The 19,787-nt window shown below is 41.0% G+C and overlaps 1 protein-coding gene across 5 annotated transcripts in view; it reads left to right on the top strand.

Annotated features, from left to right (window-relative positions):
• The first annotated feature begins 4,166 nt into the window (after positions 1-4,166).
• SIDT1 (SID1 transmembrane family member 1) overlaps positions 4,167-19,787 on the top strand; it is a 107,822-nt gene continuing 92,201 nt past the window's right edge. For 2 of the 5 annotated variants that reach the window (XR_009738356.1, XM_061427099.1), the window contains exon 1: positions 4,171-5,023. Coding sequence is in view for 4 of the 5 variants with exons in the window: in XM_061427099.1 (XP_061283083.1) it covers positions 4,814-5,023 (210 nt within the window). In the remaining variant the exon portion in view is untranslated. Of the gene's footprint in view, positions 5,024-19,787 lie in introns of all 5 variants that reach the window. The other 3 variants (XM_061427102.1, XM_061427101.1, XM_061427100.1) reach the window with 3 other exon arrangements.

A 19,787-nucleotide genomic window follows, 5' to 3' on the forward strand; every position in this document is an offset into this window, starting at 1 on the left:
GCTAAGCGACTTTAGTCCAAAAGAATGCCAATCCAATGCCAGTCCAGGGAGAACCATACTGGTCTGTGAGACTAGCTTAAACAAAAGGCTTAAAAGGTCTATGCTTGTATTCTCTTCTATGACAAACAGCACTTCTAGTTATCACAACACAAAACAGAAGTAGAAAAGAGAGCATAAAAAAAGGATTAAAAAATAAAAGAATGGCCTGAATCCACCAAAGATGTCAAATAAATGGAAACCAATAACAAAACTGAGGTATCAAACTGAAACTCAGTAGCCAAAGAACTCAAAGCAAAGAGCAGAGTTCAGACCCAGTGCTGAATCACCAGGTCAACACATATAACTGGCCCCAAGGGGCAGCATTCCATGAAATCTGGAGTCAGTGGTGACAGGCGGTGCAGACATCCCAATGGAACTTTAAGGAAAACTGTGGAAATAAAGACCACCCAAAGAAAACAAACAGAGGTTGTTTATTCAGAGCTTGCTATAGTGAACCACCACCTGTGTTTGGCGGAGACTCAAAGGCAGACAGGAAAGTGGGAAAGCTTTATACAGAAAAAAGGACATCTTCAGCAGCGCTCTGATTGGATCTTGATGGCATGGAGAAGCTAGGGTCAGGTGCATTTTACAGTTTGTGGAACATATTTGGCTTCCTCTTATTGATCCTGAGTTGGAAGCAGGGCTAAATTTGGAGAAGTTGGCAGTCACTGACCAAGTCCTGACTGTTTTGGGCCATTTGGTACAGAGTTTGTGGTTTGGTTTCCTGGACTGGCTGTTGCAGAGGCTGTGGGTCAGGGGTCTCTTCATATATGGTCTGGCCATTGTCTGTATGTTCAGTCTCTCACAGTGAGACCTTGGCATTGTAGATATTTTTAAAATCTGGCTGATTTACCATGCTTCATTTTTAAGCTATTGAACTTTAACTGTCATATAGCAATATTTGGTTGTATAACATTTTATATTTTTGAACATAATTTCAAATATATTCTTCCTCCCTTTTATCCTTAGAGCAATCTTGTGATACTGGGGAGGTTAATTACCTAAGGTCATTCATTGGATTGGGGCTTGAATTAGGAGTCAGTCATAGACTCTTGAGAGTCCCTTGGACTGCAAGGAGATCCAACCAGTCCATTCTAAAGGATATCAGTCCTGGGTGTTCTTTGGAAGGACTGATGCTAACGCTGAAACTCCAATACTTTGGCCACGTCATGCGAAGAGTTGACTCATTGGAAAAGACTCTGATGCTGGGAGAGATTGGGGGCAGGAGGAAAAGGGGACAACAGAGGATAAGATAGCTGGATGGCATCACTGACTTGATGGACGTGAGTTTGAGTGAACTCCAGGAGTTGGTGATGGACAGGAAGGCCTGGCGTGCTGCAATTCATGGGGTCGCAGAGAGTTGGACGCGACTGAGCGACTGAACTGAACTGAACTGATAGCATAGGCTGATTTGCAGTATAACACTGAAGTTGTCTGGTAAAGATATCATCTATAAAGGCTTTAAAATAGACCTTTTGGGCTCTGTATGATAAAGGGTCTGTTCAAATTGCTTCTAAATTCATTACTTAAAATTAGGATAAAGCCTTGAAGAGTCATATTTCCCTTCAAATATCTACAAGGCTGTCATGTGGAAGAAGGATTAGGTTTATTCCTATGGCTCCAGACAGCAGACCTCACACCAGTGAAGAGAAGCACATTTCAATTTAAAATGTGAAATATCTTTCTAGTAATGAGACACTTGCCCTCTAAAGAGGGCTTCCCTGGTGGCTCAGACAGTAAAGAATCCTCCCGCAATGTGGGAGACCTGAGTTTGATCCCTGGGTTGGGAAGATCCCCGGGAGAAGAAATGGCAACCCGCTCCAATATTTTTGCCTGGAGAATTCCATGGACAGCGGAGCCTGGCAGGTTATTGTCCATGGGGTCACAAAGAGTTGGACACAACTGAACACCTAAGCACAGCTCACAGCCCTCTAAAGAAGAGGCCACCTTATAAACGGGCCAATTCCCCATCTTTCTTAGTGTTTGAGTTCAACATCACAGTTCAAAAGCATCAATTCTCCATGATCCTCAGTTCAGTTCAGTCACTCAGTCATGTCCGACTCTTTATGACCCCATCGACGGCAGCACGACAGGCCTCCCTGTCCATCACTAACTCTCAGAGTTTACTCAAACTCATGTCCATTGAGTCGGTGATGCCATCCAACCATCTCATCCTCTGTCATCCCCTTCTTCTCCCACCTTCAATCTTTCCCAGCATCAGAGTCTTTTCCAATGAGTCAGTTCTTTGCATCAGGTGGCCAAAGTATTGGGGTTTCAGCTTCAGCATCAGTCCTTCCAATGAATATTCAGGCCTGATTTCCTTTAGAATGGACTGATTGGATCTCCTTGTAGTCCAAGGGACTCTCAAGAGTCTTCTCCAACATCACAGTTCGAAAGCATCAATTCTTTGGCGCTCAGCTTTTTTATAGTTCAACTCTCACATCCATACATGACTACTGGAAAAACCATAGCTTTGACCAGACAGATTGTTGTTGGCAAAGTAATGTCTCTGCTTTTTAATATGCTGTCTAGGTTGGTCATAAATTTTCTTCCAAGGAGCAAGTGTCTTTTAATTTCATGACTGCAGTCACCATCTGCAGTGGCTTTGGAGCCCCCAAAAATAAAGTCTGACACTGTTTCCACTGTTTCCCCATCTATTTCCCATGAAGTGATGGGACCAGATGCCATGATCTTTGTTTTCTGAATATTGAGTTTTAAGCCAACTTTTTAATTCTCCTCTTTCACTTTCATCAAGAGGCTCTTTAGTTCTTCTTCTCTTTCAGCCATAAGGTGGTGTCATTTGCACGCTGCTGCTGCTGCTAAGTTGCTTCAGCCGTGTCTGACTCTGTGCGACCCCATAGACAGCAGCCCACCAGGATCCCCATCCCTGAGCTGAGGTTATTGATATTTCTCCCAGCAATCTTGATTCTAGCCTGTGCTTCACCCAGCCCAGCATTTCTCATGATGTACCCTGCATATAAGTTAAATAAGCAGGGTAAAATATCCATGATCCTACACCTCTAGAAAGTGCTTAAACTGACCAGGCCAGTTAATCTCAAAGGGAATTACAAACACCAAGTTTATGAAACTTTTTAAAGTTATAAAAACAGACACAGACATTTTAAATACAGCAGTTTCACATCACTCAAATTCTGCTTGAAATTATGTTTCTTAAAAAAAAAAAAAGAACCTCAGTTCTATGTTAAACTTTACCCCCCAGACTCTTCTTTGAATTAGCACTTTTGTCCTCGTGCCCATATATTTTCAAAAACATTTTTTAAAGTAAAAAATGTTTTTAAAGTCTTAATAGGAAGTCATCTAAATCAATCTTCCATCTGCATTGTTTTCTCATCACACAACTGTATATCAAATGTATTACACATTTTTTGATGTTTTAATAAATTGTAGAAATTCAATGAGGTTTAAAAAAAGAGAGAGAAACCCTTTCCATTGAATGGTAACTGCTGGGATTTTAATCTGCAATCTTAACTCTTTGAATATGATCTTTTTTCTTCTTTGTGGCTTTTTTTTTTTTAATGTCCCCTCTGGTTGATCTCAATTATATTCTTCTCCAGTTTACAAATAACTTGAAGCTGAAATGAAACAGCATCCTCCTGAACTGGGATTATCTGATGCTCTAAAAGGATTTGCTGGAGATCCTCACCTCACTCCACTCTTTTTTTAAATTTTACTTTATTTTTAACTGGAGGATAATTTGTTTACAATATCCTGATGGTTTCAACCCACTCTTGACCTGCCTCTTCAATTGTTTAAATTGAATCTCCTAATTTTTGCCTGAAGGGTATTTCCTTTTGATTTGGGGTTGTGGTTTCTCTCTTGAAAAACAATACAGAGTCCTGGGGATTCTGCTGATCTGAGAGTCACTGCAGGGACAAAGGAGACCCTAAGTTGGAGCAGAATGTGTGCCCTCTGCACAAACCCAGTTGCTATGGGTCTTCTTGACAACTTCCGGGACTCGACTTCAGGCAGCGTTAAGATTGTTGTTGTTGTTTTTTTTTAACATATTTATTTTGTTATGACTGTACATATTTACATATGTTCACGTATGGCAAGGGAAAGAAAAAGTGATGACGTGAGGCTCCTTGAGATTAGGAGGAGGTGATAAGGAAATAAAGCAGGTGACTGGGAAGGGAGAAGTGAGAATTCTGTTCGAGAAGGGAGACTTGAGAGTTAATAACCATCTCTCAGAGGAGCCGGAGTTCTCTGCAGGTAGCAGACTGGAAATGCGAACTCGTGCACCCTCTTTGGAGACAGGCTTTCTGTTCCTTCGCTTGCAGGAAGGTGCATATTTATTTAAAACGGACTGAATTTCCTGCTCAATGGCTGGTCTTGATTCTTCAAGACTAGTGGGTATTTCCTTTTAATGTCTCCAATGCTGTTTTTTCCTTTTTGAGGTTGAGGGGGAAGAGATCGGTTGAAATTCTGGTTGGCTAAGTGAGAGATTCTCAGAAATGAGAAAGGGGGAAGCAAACAGACTTAGAAGGCGGCAGGAGCCCCCGGTCGCTCCCCTTTGCTGCGCACCCACTACCTCCGCCTGGTGACCTTCCGTGGAGACCCCAGGAGGCTGCATCAATATTTGATCAGCCTTTTGCCAGCGCGTTGCCAGCACTCGTCGGCGGGGCTTGCGAGGCATCGCCAGCGCGGCGCTGAAAACAGCGCGGGGGCCGCCGGGGGCTTTGGGAGGACCGGCTCTGCGTTCGCCCCCTCCCCCCGGGCCGCTGGGCTTGGCCGCGGCCGGGCCGCTGTGCCCACCATGCGCGGTTGCACGCGGCTGGCGCTGCTCTGCGCGCTGCCCTGGCTTCTGCCGTTGGTGGCACCCGGGCGCCCTGCGCCACCCCCAGCGCTGCGCCTCGACCCCCGCAACCCCGCCAGGGGCGCAGAGTTCGATCGCATCTACAGCGGGGTGGTGAGCCTCCCCACCGAGAACATCTACTCCTTCAACTACACCAGCCAGCCCGGCCAGGTAAGACACTCGCTCCCCGCGCTCCCAGGAACTAGCCCGACCTCAGAGCCCCGCCGCTGCTCTGGGTCTCCGAGGAGTCGACCTCGGGAGACCTCGGGGACCATGAAACCCTCGTTCCCTTTCTCCTTCAAAGCAGTCACTGCCCGAGCTGCCGCATCCTCTGCCACCGGCCTGGGGACAACTCCGCCTCCCTTCGCGCCTCCCCGGCCTGGTCGCGGGCATTACTGGGCTTTGCAGGGGCGCCGGTTCCCCGCACCGTCTGCGAGTCTCGGTCCCCTGTCCGGCCCTTCTCTAGGGAAGTCACAATTTTTAAAGCTGAGAAGAAAAATGACCACACCTCTGTTCCCAAGCTCCCGTGGGGAAGGAACCTCATCTCTTTTGGTTGATTCTGTCAGACCCTTCTATTCCATAACACCTGGGGAGGGAGAGCTGCTCAGAATCTAAAATGGGAATGTGTGAGAATGGACGAGAGCTGCAGAACCTCTGTGTGTGTGCAAGAGCCACTGCCTGCGATTCTGTATCGTCGTCACACGCATGTGCTTCAGAGAAGCCAGAAGACCCGGCCAGAGATACAGAGCTGAAGCCCTCAGCCGATCTCTGGAGGTTTTGAGTTTATATAAGGATGGATAATTGAGTGCAAGTTCTAGACCTATTTCTGACCAAAGTTGAGGTGAGACAAGGAAAGGAAAAGACTGTTTCAGCATCTGTCCCTTTGACACATATACTCTGGTTGCACGATGTGAGAAAATGCATAGTTAGCTTCCCCCCTCTAACACAGTACCCTTTGAGGCACAGCGGAAAAACTCCCCAGTGTACCTGCCTCCGGTTCTTCTTCACATAAACGTTTGTGCATCAATGTGTGTATGTATGTATACATTTGTATGAATGTGTATGTATCCCTTGCTGTGCCAGCATTCCCGACTCCCTCAGGAAATTCAGAACCAAACAGATACCAAGATGTGCCTTCCTAACTCTCACTTAGGATAGAAACTCAGAAACCTGGTAGCTTGAAGTAGTATTGAGCCAGAGGGACCACTGGGCCCATCACCACTCCCAGACATTTCCCCAGTGCGTGTACGGAGCAAGTGCTCCATCTCCAGTCTGGCACCAGATCCTAAGTTTAGTCTTCACCGTGGACTATGTCACCATATTCTTACCCTGTCCTGTCCCCCACTGACCTTCAGGTTGTACATCCTAAAGTGAGCAGAGTGGTTGTGTGCAGAGCCATTCCACTGTAGACAAGAGGGGGAGGTGGCAGTTTTTACTCCTTACATTCCTTCTAACCCAGTTCTTCTGGTTGGGTGTGCTGTATTGATCAGCTGACATTGCACTGAAGTATGTTCCCAGCTCTGTTACTGGCTCAGTAAAAATAAAAGTCTGAATAATCCCATGATCTCTGGCGTGTACTGTCAGTTTCCCTCTAAATCATTGGTAAGGAAACTCAAATGACGGATGCAGAGTAAGATCTAACATCAAGCTTTAATAGTTCTTACACTTCCGCTTAGAGATAGAGTGACTTTTTTTTTTTTTTTAGCTGTTGTTTCGACCTTTTTGCCCATAGTATTCCGTGAGTTCCTCTACCACAGCACAAGTCACACTGTTTGCAGTTAGGGTCACCTACTTTACTCTCCCAGAAAACCATGAGATATTGATACATTTCTGTATCTATATTGCTACATTCTCTCCACCCTAGTACCTAGCACAGTGCTTGGCACCTAACAGTTTACTAATGTTTTTGAAAAAATGAATAAATAGGTAGAAAAAAAACTTAAGGAATCTTTAAGCTACAACTAAATAAAATATATGCTTTTTAGTAGGTTGACTGTGAGATCATTTCAAATAAAAACAAAATTTTAAAAAATTGTTCTGAGGTTATGCTCTTCCTATTTTGCTTTTATGTATGCTAAAATACCCTTTATTCTGTGAAACAATGGTGATAATTAGTTTTAAAAATATCTTTTCATGATGCAATAAAAAGCTGACAGTCCTTAAATTTCACTAGTCTGGGAAATACAGTGGGGAACCATGGGACTCAAGTATTTTAATTATTTTAATGCCAATATGGAATAATATGAACCAGATGTCCTCAAATCTTACAGCCTTCTGAAACTTCTCTTTAATGTGCAAATAAGACAGTAGAGCCCTCAATCCACTTACTTTGGAAAATTGCCCTTCTCTCTCTCCAGTCCAGTATTCCAGATGCTTTCTCCAGAGATGGCATTTTTCTGATCTAGCCATTCAAACCATTATTCTGTTTCTCTGGGTGGCTTCCTCTCTTCTTTGGTCCCTTTTGCCCTATTTTGGAAACCAGCACCCCCTCCTTCTAATACCATGAACAGAATCCGTTGAATATAGCAGAATTTTACTGAAGGTTTGGAATAGCATGAGGGAACTGAATAGCAGAGTAGGTGATAGATTAAATCAGAAAGTAGGTGGCAGACTTTATTTTTTGGGCTCCAAAAATCACTGTAGATGGTGACTGCAGCCATGAAATTAAAAGACGCTTGCTCCTTGGAAGAAAAGTCACAACCAACCTAGACAGCATATTAAAAAGCAGAGACATTACTTTGCCAACAAAGGTCCATCTAGTCAAGGCTATGGTTTTTCCAGTAGTCATGTATGGATGTGAGAATTGGACTATAAAGAAAGCTGTACGCCAAAGAATTGATGCTTTTGAACTGTGGTGCTGGAGAAGACTCTTGAGAGTCCCTTGGACTACAAGGAGATCCAACCAGTTCCTTTAGATCCAACTGATCTAAAGGAAATCAGTCCTGAATATTCATTGGAAGGACTGATGCTGAAGCTGAAACTCCAGTACTTTGGCCACCTGATGTGAAGAACTGACTCATTGGAAAAGACTCTGATGCTGGGAAAGATTGAAGGTGGGAGAAGAAGGGGATAACAGAGGATGAGATGGTTGGATGGCATCACCGACTCAATGGACATGAGTTTGAGTAAACTCTGGGAGTTGGTGATGGACAGGGAGGCCTGGTGTGCTGCAGTCCATGGGGTCGGAAAGAATCAGGCACAACTGAGCAACTGAATTGAACTGAGGCGATAGATTGAATCAATAGGTAATAGATTAAATCTAGGAATTCCCTGGTGGTCCAGTGGTTAAGAATGCGACTGCCAATGCAGGGGACATGGGTTGATCCCTGGTCTGGGAAGACTCCACATGCCAAGGGGCACTGAAGCCCATATGCCATAACTACTACACCAAGCTCTTGGAGCCCATTCTCTGCAACAAGAGAAGATACCACAGTAAGAAACCCCTGCTCACCTCAACTAGAGAAAGCCTACGCACGGCAACCAAGACCTAGTGCAGTCAAAATTAAATAAATAAAATTTTAAATATACCCTTTTTAAAAATCTGAAATCTAAGCAATGCTGTCATAACAATTTACCAGCTCTTCCCCCACCAGAAGAAATGTCAAGATAGTAGCACTATTTTCCAGGCCCTGGCTTGTTACATTTTCTTGGCCACCCCTCTCCCCCTATGCTGACCTCAGTCTCTAAATTTTTGTTACTGTCTCACATCAAGCAGTTTTGCCTCATGACCAACTCCACACTCACTGAAGAACTCTGTTAAATAAAGATCTATGAACCCAAGAACAGAAGCTTGGCCGTGACCTTTTTCCTTTAGCCCAAGCAAAGGCTTGGTCAGGGCTGTCTCTCCTGCACAGGCCATTTCCCATCTACTCCTCTTCAGTACAACTAAGAGTTTGGTTTAGATGTAGGTATATTCTAATTGGAAAAAGGAAAAATATTGAAAGAAATACATAGAACAGTGTTTATATTTGTGCTGGTGGACACAAAGATTTTTACTTAGAAAAGACTAATCATCATTAAAATTGCACTGGATATTTCTTATAAATACATATCTGAAAATACTGATTATAACGCTGTAAGTAAAGGAAGAAGAAATTAAAGCAATGTGGATAAGTGTCATCTAAAAGAAAAAAAATCTGATTTAGAAATTAAAAGGCTATTTTTTGTTTCATTTTATCTTCTTTATCTCGTCAAGGCACTGATAGGTTTGCCATTACTTTTTCTATATCTTGGAAGAGAAAGGCTATTCTAAGTTTAGACCTTGGTGGAGAGAGGAAACTGCCATGGGAGACTTTGTTGCTAATCTTTCCTGTCAGCCACTGCATCTCCGGTACCAAACTCTGTCTCCCAGAACTATTCAGCCAAGTGTGTCTAGCTAGTCAGCTGAGCGAGCACCAGGAAAAGTCCTACATGCCTTCCAGGCAAAGAAATGTAAATATTCAGTTGCCATTAAAAGAAAAACCACTGAAAAAATGGAGTGACTGGTTTAAAAAATGGATAATGAAAATAACTATTTAAAGTACAGATTAGGCAAGATCATGGTTCATTTCAGTTCCCTGGAGGGGCAGTGTCTGGAGACTCGCTTTAAGGGGCGAGGATTTCATTGCGTCAGTCAGGGTGTTCTATAACCTGAGGCTGGGTGGGGCCAAGCTAGAAGGAAATCACCTTGTTGAGAAAGTTGCCAGGGATATGTTTGACTGGGACATAGAGCTTAAAAGGTTTATTAGGACATGAGAATCTCTTGTAGAGACAGGTGGTGACAACAATAAGATATTTCTATTTGAGCCAGATGGTGATAAGAAGCCCTTAAATAAAAGTCTGAGCATCACCCAACAAGAGGTCTTCTGTTTCAATAACAGAAATCATTGCGTGCTATAGATTTTTGAATTTGGAATGCTTCTCTGGACATACTTTGTTTATTAAACTGAGGCATTTATTTTTTAATGACATAAACATTTCTATGCCTAAGGAACAAAGCTTGGCTTTATTAATATCTAGCGGTATCTAGAACCAGTTATAGCAGCTTTTCAGATCCTGATTCAAAAAGCCTATCCAGTTCTCATGAACAATGAAATATATATCAGGACATCGCAGGACTAACTTTTAGCTATGTATATTACTACTTACAAAGAAGCCTTTAATATCTTTATGCCTCAGCTCTCCCCATCTTGTCTGTCTCCCCCTGTGTTCTATATATCCTGCAGCAGAGAAGCCTGCTCTGCTGTCCTCCCACACCTCCTTGCTGAACTGGACTGGTGCTTGTATGTAAAGAGAGATTCATCTCGTTAGCACAGTATCGGGGTGGCTGGTTACTGTCTCAGTCAGCACGGACTGTTAGAGTACCACAGACTGTGCCTTAGAAAACAAACACTGATTTCTCACAGTTCTGAAGGCTGGGAAGTCCAAGATCAAAGTGTTAGCAGACCTGCATGTGGTGAGAGCTGGCTTCCGGGCTTGTAAACAGCACTTACAGATGTGTCCTCACGTAGCCCAGAGAGCAGAGAGAGAAACAAGCTTTCTCCTGTCTCTTCTCTCTTACTCTTTTTTTATTTTTTTAAATTTTATTTTATTTTTAAACTTTACAATATTGTATTAGTTTTGCCAAATATCGAAATGAATCCGCCACAGGTATACCTGTGTTCCCCATCCTGAACCCTCCTCCCTCCTCCCTCCCCATACCCTCCCTCTGGGTCGTCCTAGTGCACCAGCCCCAAAATATTTATTTATTTGGCTCTGCTGGGTTTTAGATGTAGCACTCAGGATCTCTAGGAATAGTATGGAGGACCTAGTTCCCTGAGCAGGGATCGAACCCAGGCCCCATGCCTTGGGAGCATAGAATCTTAGCCACTGGACCACCAGGAAAGTCCCTCTCCTGTCTTTTCTTATAAGGACACTAATCTCATCATAAGGACGCTAACCTCGTGGTCTAATTACCTTCCAAAGGCCCTGCCTCCAAATTCTCTCACCCTGGGGATTAGGCTTCAACTGATGAAACTGAAGAAGCTGAAGTTGAACAGTTCTATGAAGACCTACAAGACCTTTTAGAACTGACACCCAAAAAAGATGTCCTTTTCATTATAGGGGACTGGAATGCAAAAGTAGGAAGTCAAGAAACACCTGGAGTAACAGGCAAATTTGGCCTTGGAATACGGAATGAAGCAGGGCAAAGACTAATAGAGTTTTGCCAAGAAAATGCACTGGTCATAGCAAACACCCTCTTCCAACAACACAAGAGAAGACTCTAAACATGGACATCACCAGATGGTCAACACCAAAATCAGATTGATTATATTCTTTGCAGCCAAAGATGGAGAAGCTCTATACAGTCAGCAAAAACAAGACCAGGAGCTGACTGTGGCTCAGACCATGAACTCCTTATTGCCAAATTCAGACTGAAATTGAAGAAAGTAGGGAAAACCACTAGACCATTCAGGTATGACCTAAATCAAATCCCTTATGATTATACAGTGGAAGTGAGAAATAGATTTAAGGGCCTAGATCTGATAGATAGAGTGCCTGATGAACTATGAAATGAGGTTCGTGACATTATACAGGAGACAGGGATCAAGACCATCCCCATGGAAAAGAAATGCAAAAAAGCAAAATGGCTGTCTGAGGAGGCCTTACAAATAGCTGTGAAAGGAAGAGAAGCGAAAAGCAAAGGCGAAAAGGAAAAATATAAGCGTCTGAATGCATAGGTCCAAAGAATAGCAAGAAGAGATAAGAAAGCCTTCCTCAGCGATCAATGCAAAGAAATAGAGGAAAACAATAGAATGGAAAGACTAGAGATCTCTTCAAGAAAATCAGAGATACCAAGAGAACATTTCATGCAAAGATGGGCTCATAAAGGACAGAAATGGTATGGACCTAACAGAAGCAGAAGATATTAAGAAGAGGTGGCAAGAATACACAGAAGAACTGTACAAAAAAGATCTTCAGGACCCAGATAATCATGATGGTGTGATCACTGACCTAGAGCCAGACATCTTGGAATGTGAAGTCAAATGGGCCTTAGAAAGCATCACTATGAACAAAGCTAGTGGAGGTGATGGAATTCCAGTTGAGCTATTTCAAATCCTGAAAGATGATGCTGTGAAAGTGGTGCAGTCAATATGCCAGCAAATTTGGAAAACTCAGCAGTGGCCACAGGACTGGAAAAGGTCAGTTTTCATTCCAATCCCACAGAAAGGCAATGCCAAAGAATGCTCAAACTACTGCACAATTGCATTCATCTCACACGCTAGTAAAGTAATGCTCAAAATTCTCCAAGCCAGGCTTCAGCAATATGTGAACCGTGAACTTCCTGATGTTCAAGCTGGTTTTAGAAAAGGCAGAGGAACCAGAGACCAAATTGCCAACATCCACTGGATCATAGAAAAAGCAAGAGAGTTCCAGAAAAACATCTATTTCTGCTTTATTGACTATGCCAAAGCCTTTGACTGTGTGGATCACAATAAACTGGAAAATTCTGACAGAGATGGGAATATCAGACCACCTGACCTGCCTCTTGAGAAACCTATATGCAGGTCAGGGAGCAACAGTTAGAACTGGACATGGAACAACAGACTGGTTCCAAATAGGAAAAGGAGTACATCCAGGCTGTATATTGTCACCCTGCTTATTTAACTTCTATGCAGAGTACATCATGAGAAACGCTGGACTGGAAGAAGCACAAGCTGGAATCAAGATTGCCGGGAGAAATATCAATAACCTCAGATATGCAGATGACACCACCCTTATGGCAGAAAGTGAAGAGGAACTAAAAAGCCTCTTGATGAGAGTGAAAGTGGAGAGTGAAAAAGTTGGCTTAAAGCTCAACATTCAGAAAACAAAGATCATGGCTTATGGTTCCATCAGTTCATGGGAAATAGATGGGGAAACAGTGGAAACAGTGTCAGACTTTATTTTTCTGGGCTCCAAAATCACTGCAGATGGTGACTGCAGCCATGAAATTAAAAGACGCTTACTCCTTGGAAGGAAAGTATGACCAACCTAGATAGCATATTGAAAAGCAGAGACATAACTTTGCCAACAAAGGTCTGTCTAGTCAAGGCTATGGTTTTTCCAGTGGTCATGTATGGATGTGAGAGTTGGACTGTGAAGAAAGCTGAGCACCGAAGAATTGATGCTTTTGAGCTGTGGTATTGGAGAAGACTCTTGAGAGTCCCTTGGACTGCAGGGAGATCCAACCAGTCCATTCTGAAGGAGATCAACCCTGGGATTTCTTTGGAGGAAATGATGCTAAAGCTGAAACTCCAGTACTTTGGCCACCTCATGTGAAGAGTTGACTCATTGGAAAAGACTCATGCTGGGAGGGATTGGGGGCAGGAGGAGAAGGGGACGACAGAGGATGAGATAGCTGGATGGCATCACTGACTTGATGGACGTGAGTCTGAGTGAACTTCGGGAGATGGTGATGGACAGGGAGGCCTGGTTTTCTGCGATTCATAGGGTCGCAAAGAGTCGGACACAACTGAGCGACTGAACTAAACTGAACTGATGAATTTGAGGAGAGAGGGTACATAAGCATTCAGTCTATAGAGTTCTCTCTCACTTTTTTCCTGTGTGGCTCTGAAAAGAAAAAAAAAGTATTGACATGTTATAAGGGTGTTTAAGAGGCTGACATTACTCCAGTTAGGAGTCTGATTTTATGGAGGACCCATGTTCTGCCTGCCTTGACCTGATAGTCGTTTGCTAAACTGCATAATGGATTCTGTGTGTGCTGTCCAATATGTTAGCCACTATCCACACGTGACTATCAAGCATTTGAAATGTGACTAGTCACAAAATGAGATGTGCTATGTAGAACACACACCAGATTTTGAAGACAGTGTGAAATAAACAACATAAAATATGTCATTAATATTTTATTGATCAAATATTTTTATATATTCGGTTAAATAAAATACATCAGTAAAATTAACTTCACCTCTTTCTTTTTATGTTCTTTAGCTTCTAGAAAATTTGAAAGCAAAATGTGACTCATATTTTTATTGGACAGCACTGGTCCCAGGACTACAAGACTTTAGAGAAGTCATACATCCTACAGATAATTTTGTCAGAGGAAATGAGGCTTGAAAAGGTCAAAATAGATAAGTAGAACTTGGATACGCACAAAGAAAGGGGAAGGGCTGTTCAGATATGGAAGAATATGTTCTATTTCTTCTTTGGCAAGACTGCCATCAGAGGTGGTAGCAGTATATATTCCCACCAGGCAATACATAATGTCTAGTCTCTTCTTTTGATGACAGCCACCATGATCATGATTGTCTAGTTTCATTAATTCATTAGGAACAGTAAGACAATATTGATTTATGTCATTTATTTTTTCATTTCTGAGCCAGAATATTTTTTTTTGTCTCTCTGAATTTTTAAATTGAAGAAAGGTTAATTTTTCAACATTGTATTAGTTTCAAGTATACAGCAAAGTGATTCAGTTTTACATAGATCTGTATGTTCTTTTTCAGATTCTTTTCCAGCATAGGTTATTATGAAATATTGAGTGTAGTACCCTGTACTATATAGCGGGCCCTTGTTGTTTATCTACTATCTCTGGGTGGTGAGGAGACGGAGAATTTTAATGTTCTTCTCTGTACTTTCCAAACATTTCACAATAAATACAATAAACATTTCATAATAAAAGTAAAAAATAATATTTTACTTTTACTCAAGGCAAGGGAAGCACTGACTGAGGCAGTGTTTTATCCTTGTGTGTTCTACCCTTATGTGTTTTTATCCCTTTAACTACATGTGATCCTTCAGCAAATTCTCTTGCCTCCCTGAACTTTATTTTTCCCACTGATAAGAGAAGATTGCAATTCTGATCCTTATTCAAGAACTAAGGTTCTGTTTTCTGACTTTTTTTTTTCACCATGTATGAGATTGTAGATTTTTTTTAACTATAGACTAGAAATTTCTTGCCAAAAAGATCATTTCTCTTTGTCATGTAAAAGCAAGTAAATGGAAACTTTAAATTACTTTTTCCAAAAAACTTCTCTTTTTTCCAACTACAATTTTATTTTATTTTTAAACTTTACAAAATTGTATTAGTTTTGCCAAATATCAAAATGAATCCGCCACAGGTATACATGTGTTCCCCATCCTGAACCCTCCTCCCTCCTCCCTCCCCATACCATCCCTCTGGGTCGTCCCAGTGCACCAGCCCCAAGCATCCAGTATCGTGCATCAAACCTGGACTGGCAACTCGTTTCATACATGATATTTTACATGTTTCAATGCCATTCTCCCATATCTTCCCACCCTCTCCCTCTCCAACAGAGTCCATAAGACTGTTCTATACATCAGTGTCTCTTTTGCTGTCTCGTACACAGGGTTATTGTTACCATCTTTCTAAATTCCATATATATGTGTTAGTATACTGTATTGGTGTTTTTCTTTCTGGCTTACTTCACTCTGTATAATAGGCTCCAGTTTCACCCACCTCAGTAGAACTGATTCAAATGTATTCTTTTTAATGGCTGAGTAATACTCCATTGTGTGTATGTACCATGGCTTTCTTATCCATTCATCTGCTGATGGACATCTAGGTTGCTTCCATGTCCTGGCTATTATAAACAGTGCTGCGATGAACATTGGGGTACACGTGTCTCTTTCAATTCTGGTTTCCTCAGTGTGTATGCCCAGCAGTGGGATTGCTGGATCATAAGGCAGTTCTATTTCCAGTTTTTTAAGGAATCTCCACACTGTTCTCCATAGTGGCTGTACTAGTTTGCATTCCCACCAACAGTGTAAGAGAGTTCCCTTTTCTCCGCACCCTCTCCAGCATTTATTACTTGTAGACTTTTGGATCGCAGCCATTCTGACTGGTGTGAAATGGTACCTCATTGTGGTTTTGATTTGCATTTCTCTGATAATGAGTGATGTTGAGCATCTTTTCATGTGTTTGTTAGCCATCTGTATGTCTTCTTTGGAGAAATGTCTATTTAGTTCTTTGGCCCATTTTTTGATTGGGTCATTTATTTTTCTGGAGTTGAGCTGTAGGAATTGCTTGTATATTTTTGAGATTAGTTGTTTGTCAGTTGCTTCATTTGCTATTATTTTCTCCCATTCTGAAGGCTGTCTTTTCACCTTGCTAATAGTTTCCTTTGATGTACAGAAGCTTTTAAGGTTAATTAGGTCCCATTTGTTTATTTTTGTTTTTATTTCCAATATTCTGGGAGGTGGGTCATAGAGGATCCTGCTGTGATGTATGTCAGAGAGTGTTTTGCCTATGTTCTCCTCTAGGAGTTTTATAGTTTCTGGTTTTACGTTGAGATCTTTAATCCATTTTGAGTTTATTTTTGTGTATGGTGTTAGAAAGTGTTCTAGTTTCATTCTTTTACAAGTGGTTGACCAGATTTCGCAGCACCACTTGTTAAAGACATTGTCTTTAATCCATTGTATATTCTTGCCTCCTTTGTCAAAGATAAGGTGTCCATATGTGCGTGGATTTATCTCTGGGCTTTCTATTTTGTTCCATTGATCTATATTTCTGTCTTTGTGCCAGTACCATACTGTCTTGATAACTGTGGCTTTGTAGTAGAGCCTGAAATCAGGTAGGTTGATTCCTCCAGTTCCATTCTTCTTTCTCAAGATCACTTTGGCTCTTCGAGGTTTTTTGTATTTCCAAACAAATTGTGAAATTATTTGTTCTAGCTCTGTGAAGAATACCGTTGGTAGCTTGATAGGGATTGCATTGAATCTATAAATTGCTTTGGGTAGTATACTCATTTTCACTATATTGATTCTTCCAATCCATGAACATGGTATATTTCTCCATCTATTAGTGTCCTCTTTGATTTCTTTCACCAGTGTTTTATAGTTTTCTATATATAGGTCTTTAGTTTCTTTAGGTAGATATATTCCTAAGTATTTTATTCTTTCCGTTGCAATGGTGAATGGAATTGTTTCCTTAATTTCTCTTTCTGTTTTCTCATTATTAGTGTATAGGAATGCAAGGGATTTCTGTGTGTTGATTTTATATCCTGCAACTTTACTATAGTCATTGATTAATTCTAGTAATTTTCTGGTGGAGTCTTTAGGGTTTTCTATGTAGAGGATCATGTCATCTGCAAATAGTGAGAGTTTTACTTCTTCTTTTCCAATTTGGATTCCTTTTATTTCTTTTTCTGCTCTGATTGCTGTGGCCAAAACTTCCAAAACTATGTTGAATAGTACTGGTGAAAGTGGGCACCCTTGTCTTGTTCCTGACTTTAGAGGAAATGCTTTCAATTTTTCACCATTGAGGATAATGTTTGCTGTGGGTTTGTCATATATAGCTTTTATTATGTTGAGGTATGTTCCTTCTATTCCTGCTTTCTGGAGAGCAAAAAACTTCTCTTTTTTGTATGCTCTGAGGGGTTTCCTATAGGGCTCCTCACTGCTGGAAGTGGTTTAGTTTTGTTTTTTCCTTCTGCCTCTGCTGCATGTGCTGAACCTGTTTTCCAATCAATTCCTTTTTTTTCCTTTCCGAGTGCCACATCGATAGGCTTCCTCTAGGTTTGGGTTTGATTTTACAGTTGTTATTTGGTTTGGGATAGATTTTTATAGCTGTGATGGTCTCTTCTGAGGGAGTATTTTAGGTTCTTACACAGTTCGCCAAGATTTTCTGCCTTTCTGCCTTTCCTGACTTGGTTTCCATATGTTACTTGATATATCCCCTAGGTCATTCCTGTCAGCTTGACCTGAAGATACCACGAGACCTCTTTGTTGCATTTCTTTCTTCATTTCAAACAGAAGTAATCACACCTTGTTGATACTATTACTCGTTGCCATGCAGCAACCCAGAGTGTGTTAGCCAGCTCCCCCTGCATTGTGTAACACTGAAGCTGACTGAAGTTCCATCTCAACACATCAAGATGGTGCATTAATGGTTTAAAGGTGCATCTAATGAGCTATTGGGCCTCATCACCCTTTCTGTTTATTTGTTAAGAAAAATATCAGCTATACCATGGACTACCAGATAATACATTCACAGTCCTTTCTATTTTGCTTAAAATAAAAATAAATTTATAAACGTTGATTTTTTTCTTTTGAATATTTTGAAAATGGAAACTTTGAGGTTTTCTGGTACATAGTTGGTAATACAAACCAAAAGAAAATTGAAGGACTTATATTTTGCTCAAAACCTAAGATAAGCAATAAGAGCATCATATTCCATTAAGTCCTCAGCCTAAGATCCTTTGGCTTTTATATATAATGTTTCTAAGAATGTATGTAAAAATTGTATAGGAGAAGCAGTTGATTTACATGTTACAAGATAGTACTTCATTCCTAAAAAGCAAAGCTGAGTCTTATGTAGCAAATTTAAATTATATAGTAAATTTTATTAATAATAGCCTCAATTAAAATTAATTTTCTGTACTAATTAGTTCAAATTTTTATTCCCCTTACCCCCTCAGTTTATTTGAAGTGACAGTAATAGCCAAAGAAATTGATTTTACTACTGGCAAGAAGTTATATGCAGATATTAATTTTGTTACAAGATTTGACAGGGAATTTTCAGTTGGTTGAACAAGAAGAGTGAGGCTGGCTTGAAGGTGTCATATTGAGAAAATGTGTGCAGAGAAAGCTGCATATAAATTTTCTTTCCTGATAAGAAACTGGTAGAAATCCACTTCCCGGTCGCAGTTCTTAAGGCCTGGGACATTTTCTCTCTATCCCTGGTGGCTCAGGGGTAAAGAATCTGCCTATGATGCAGGAGCCACAAGAGACACGAGTTCAGTCCCTGGGTTGGAAAGATTCTCTGGAGAAGGGCATGGCAACCCACTCCAGTATTCTTTCCTGGAGAATCCCATGGACAGAGTAGCCTGGAGGGTGATAGTCCATAGAATTGCAGAGTCAGACACGACTGAAGCTACTTTGCATGCACGAACCACTGAAAAGCTCTTGAGGGGCTAGCTCAACCCACACTTTGAAGGAACTTTATTTTGGACCCAGCCTTCTACAGTTGATCCCAAGGATGGTTGGGGCATCAGTATATAATTATGGAAATATTGGCTATTTAAAAATTAAGATCACCTATGTTTTGGTTAAACTTTAAAGTATTTGAATAAAATACTTATTTTCCAAAAATGGTGACAAAATTAAAGTTTATCTAACATCATCAAGTAACATGTTGTCCTGAGTAAAAACATCCTTTGGCCTCCTGGGAACTTAAACTTGATACTGTAATAGTGTAGATAAAAATTAACCTCTCCTTCTGCCTAATCTGGGATGCAAAAGATTTTCAACTTTGTTAGCTTCCTCACTGTTCTCCTGTCTGTATATATTTTTAACTAATCTTTATTTTTCAAAGCAGTTTTAGGTTTATAGAAAAATTAAGCAGAAAATGCAAAGAGTTCCCATATATTCTCTCTCTACTCACACACAGCTTCCCTTATTATTAATATCTTGCATTAGCATGGCACACTAATGATGAGCCGATATTAATGTAATATTGATATCATATTGACCTTAATTATTTATTAAAGTCCATAGGTTACATTAGGTTTACTTTTGGTGTTATACAGTTCTGTGGGTGCTGAGAAATATGTCATAGATCCATCATTACAGTAGACTGTACAGAATAATTTCACTCCCACAAAAATCCTGTGTATTCTACGTACTCTTCCTTTCTTCCTTTCTCTCAGACCCCAGCAACCACCGATTTTCTTTACTCTCTTTTTAGTTTCACTTTTTCCAGAACGTCACATAATTAACATCATACAGCATGTAGCCTTTTCAGATTTGCATCTTTCACTTAGCAATATGCTTTCAAGGATCCTGCATATCTTTTCATGACCTGATAGCTTATTTCTTTTTAGTACTAAATATTCTATTGTTTGGATGTACCGTAGTTTGTTTATCCATTCATTTGTTAAAGACATCATGGTTGCTTCCGATTTTTGGCAATTATGAGTTAAGCTGCTGTAAACATTTGGGTGCAGATTTTGTA

The sequence above is a fragment of the Bos javanicus genome, chromosome 1 (genome assembly GCF_032452875.1).
Source record: "Bos javanicus breed banteng chromosome 1, ARS-OSU_banteng_1.0, whole genome shotgun sequence".
Lineage (NCBI taxonomy): Eukaryota > Metazoa > Chordata > Mammalia > Artiodactyla > Bovidae > Bos > Bos javanicus.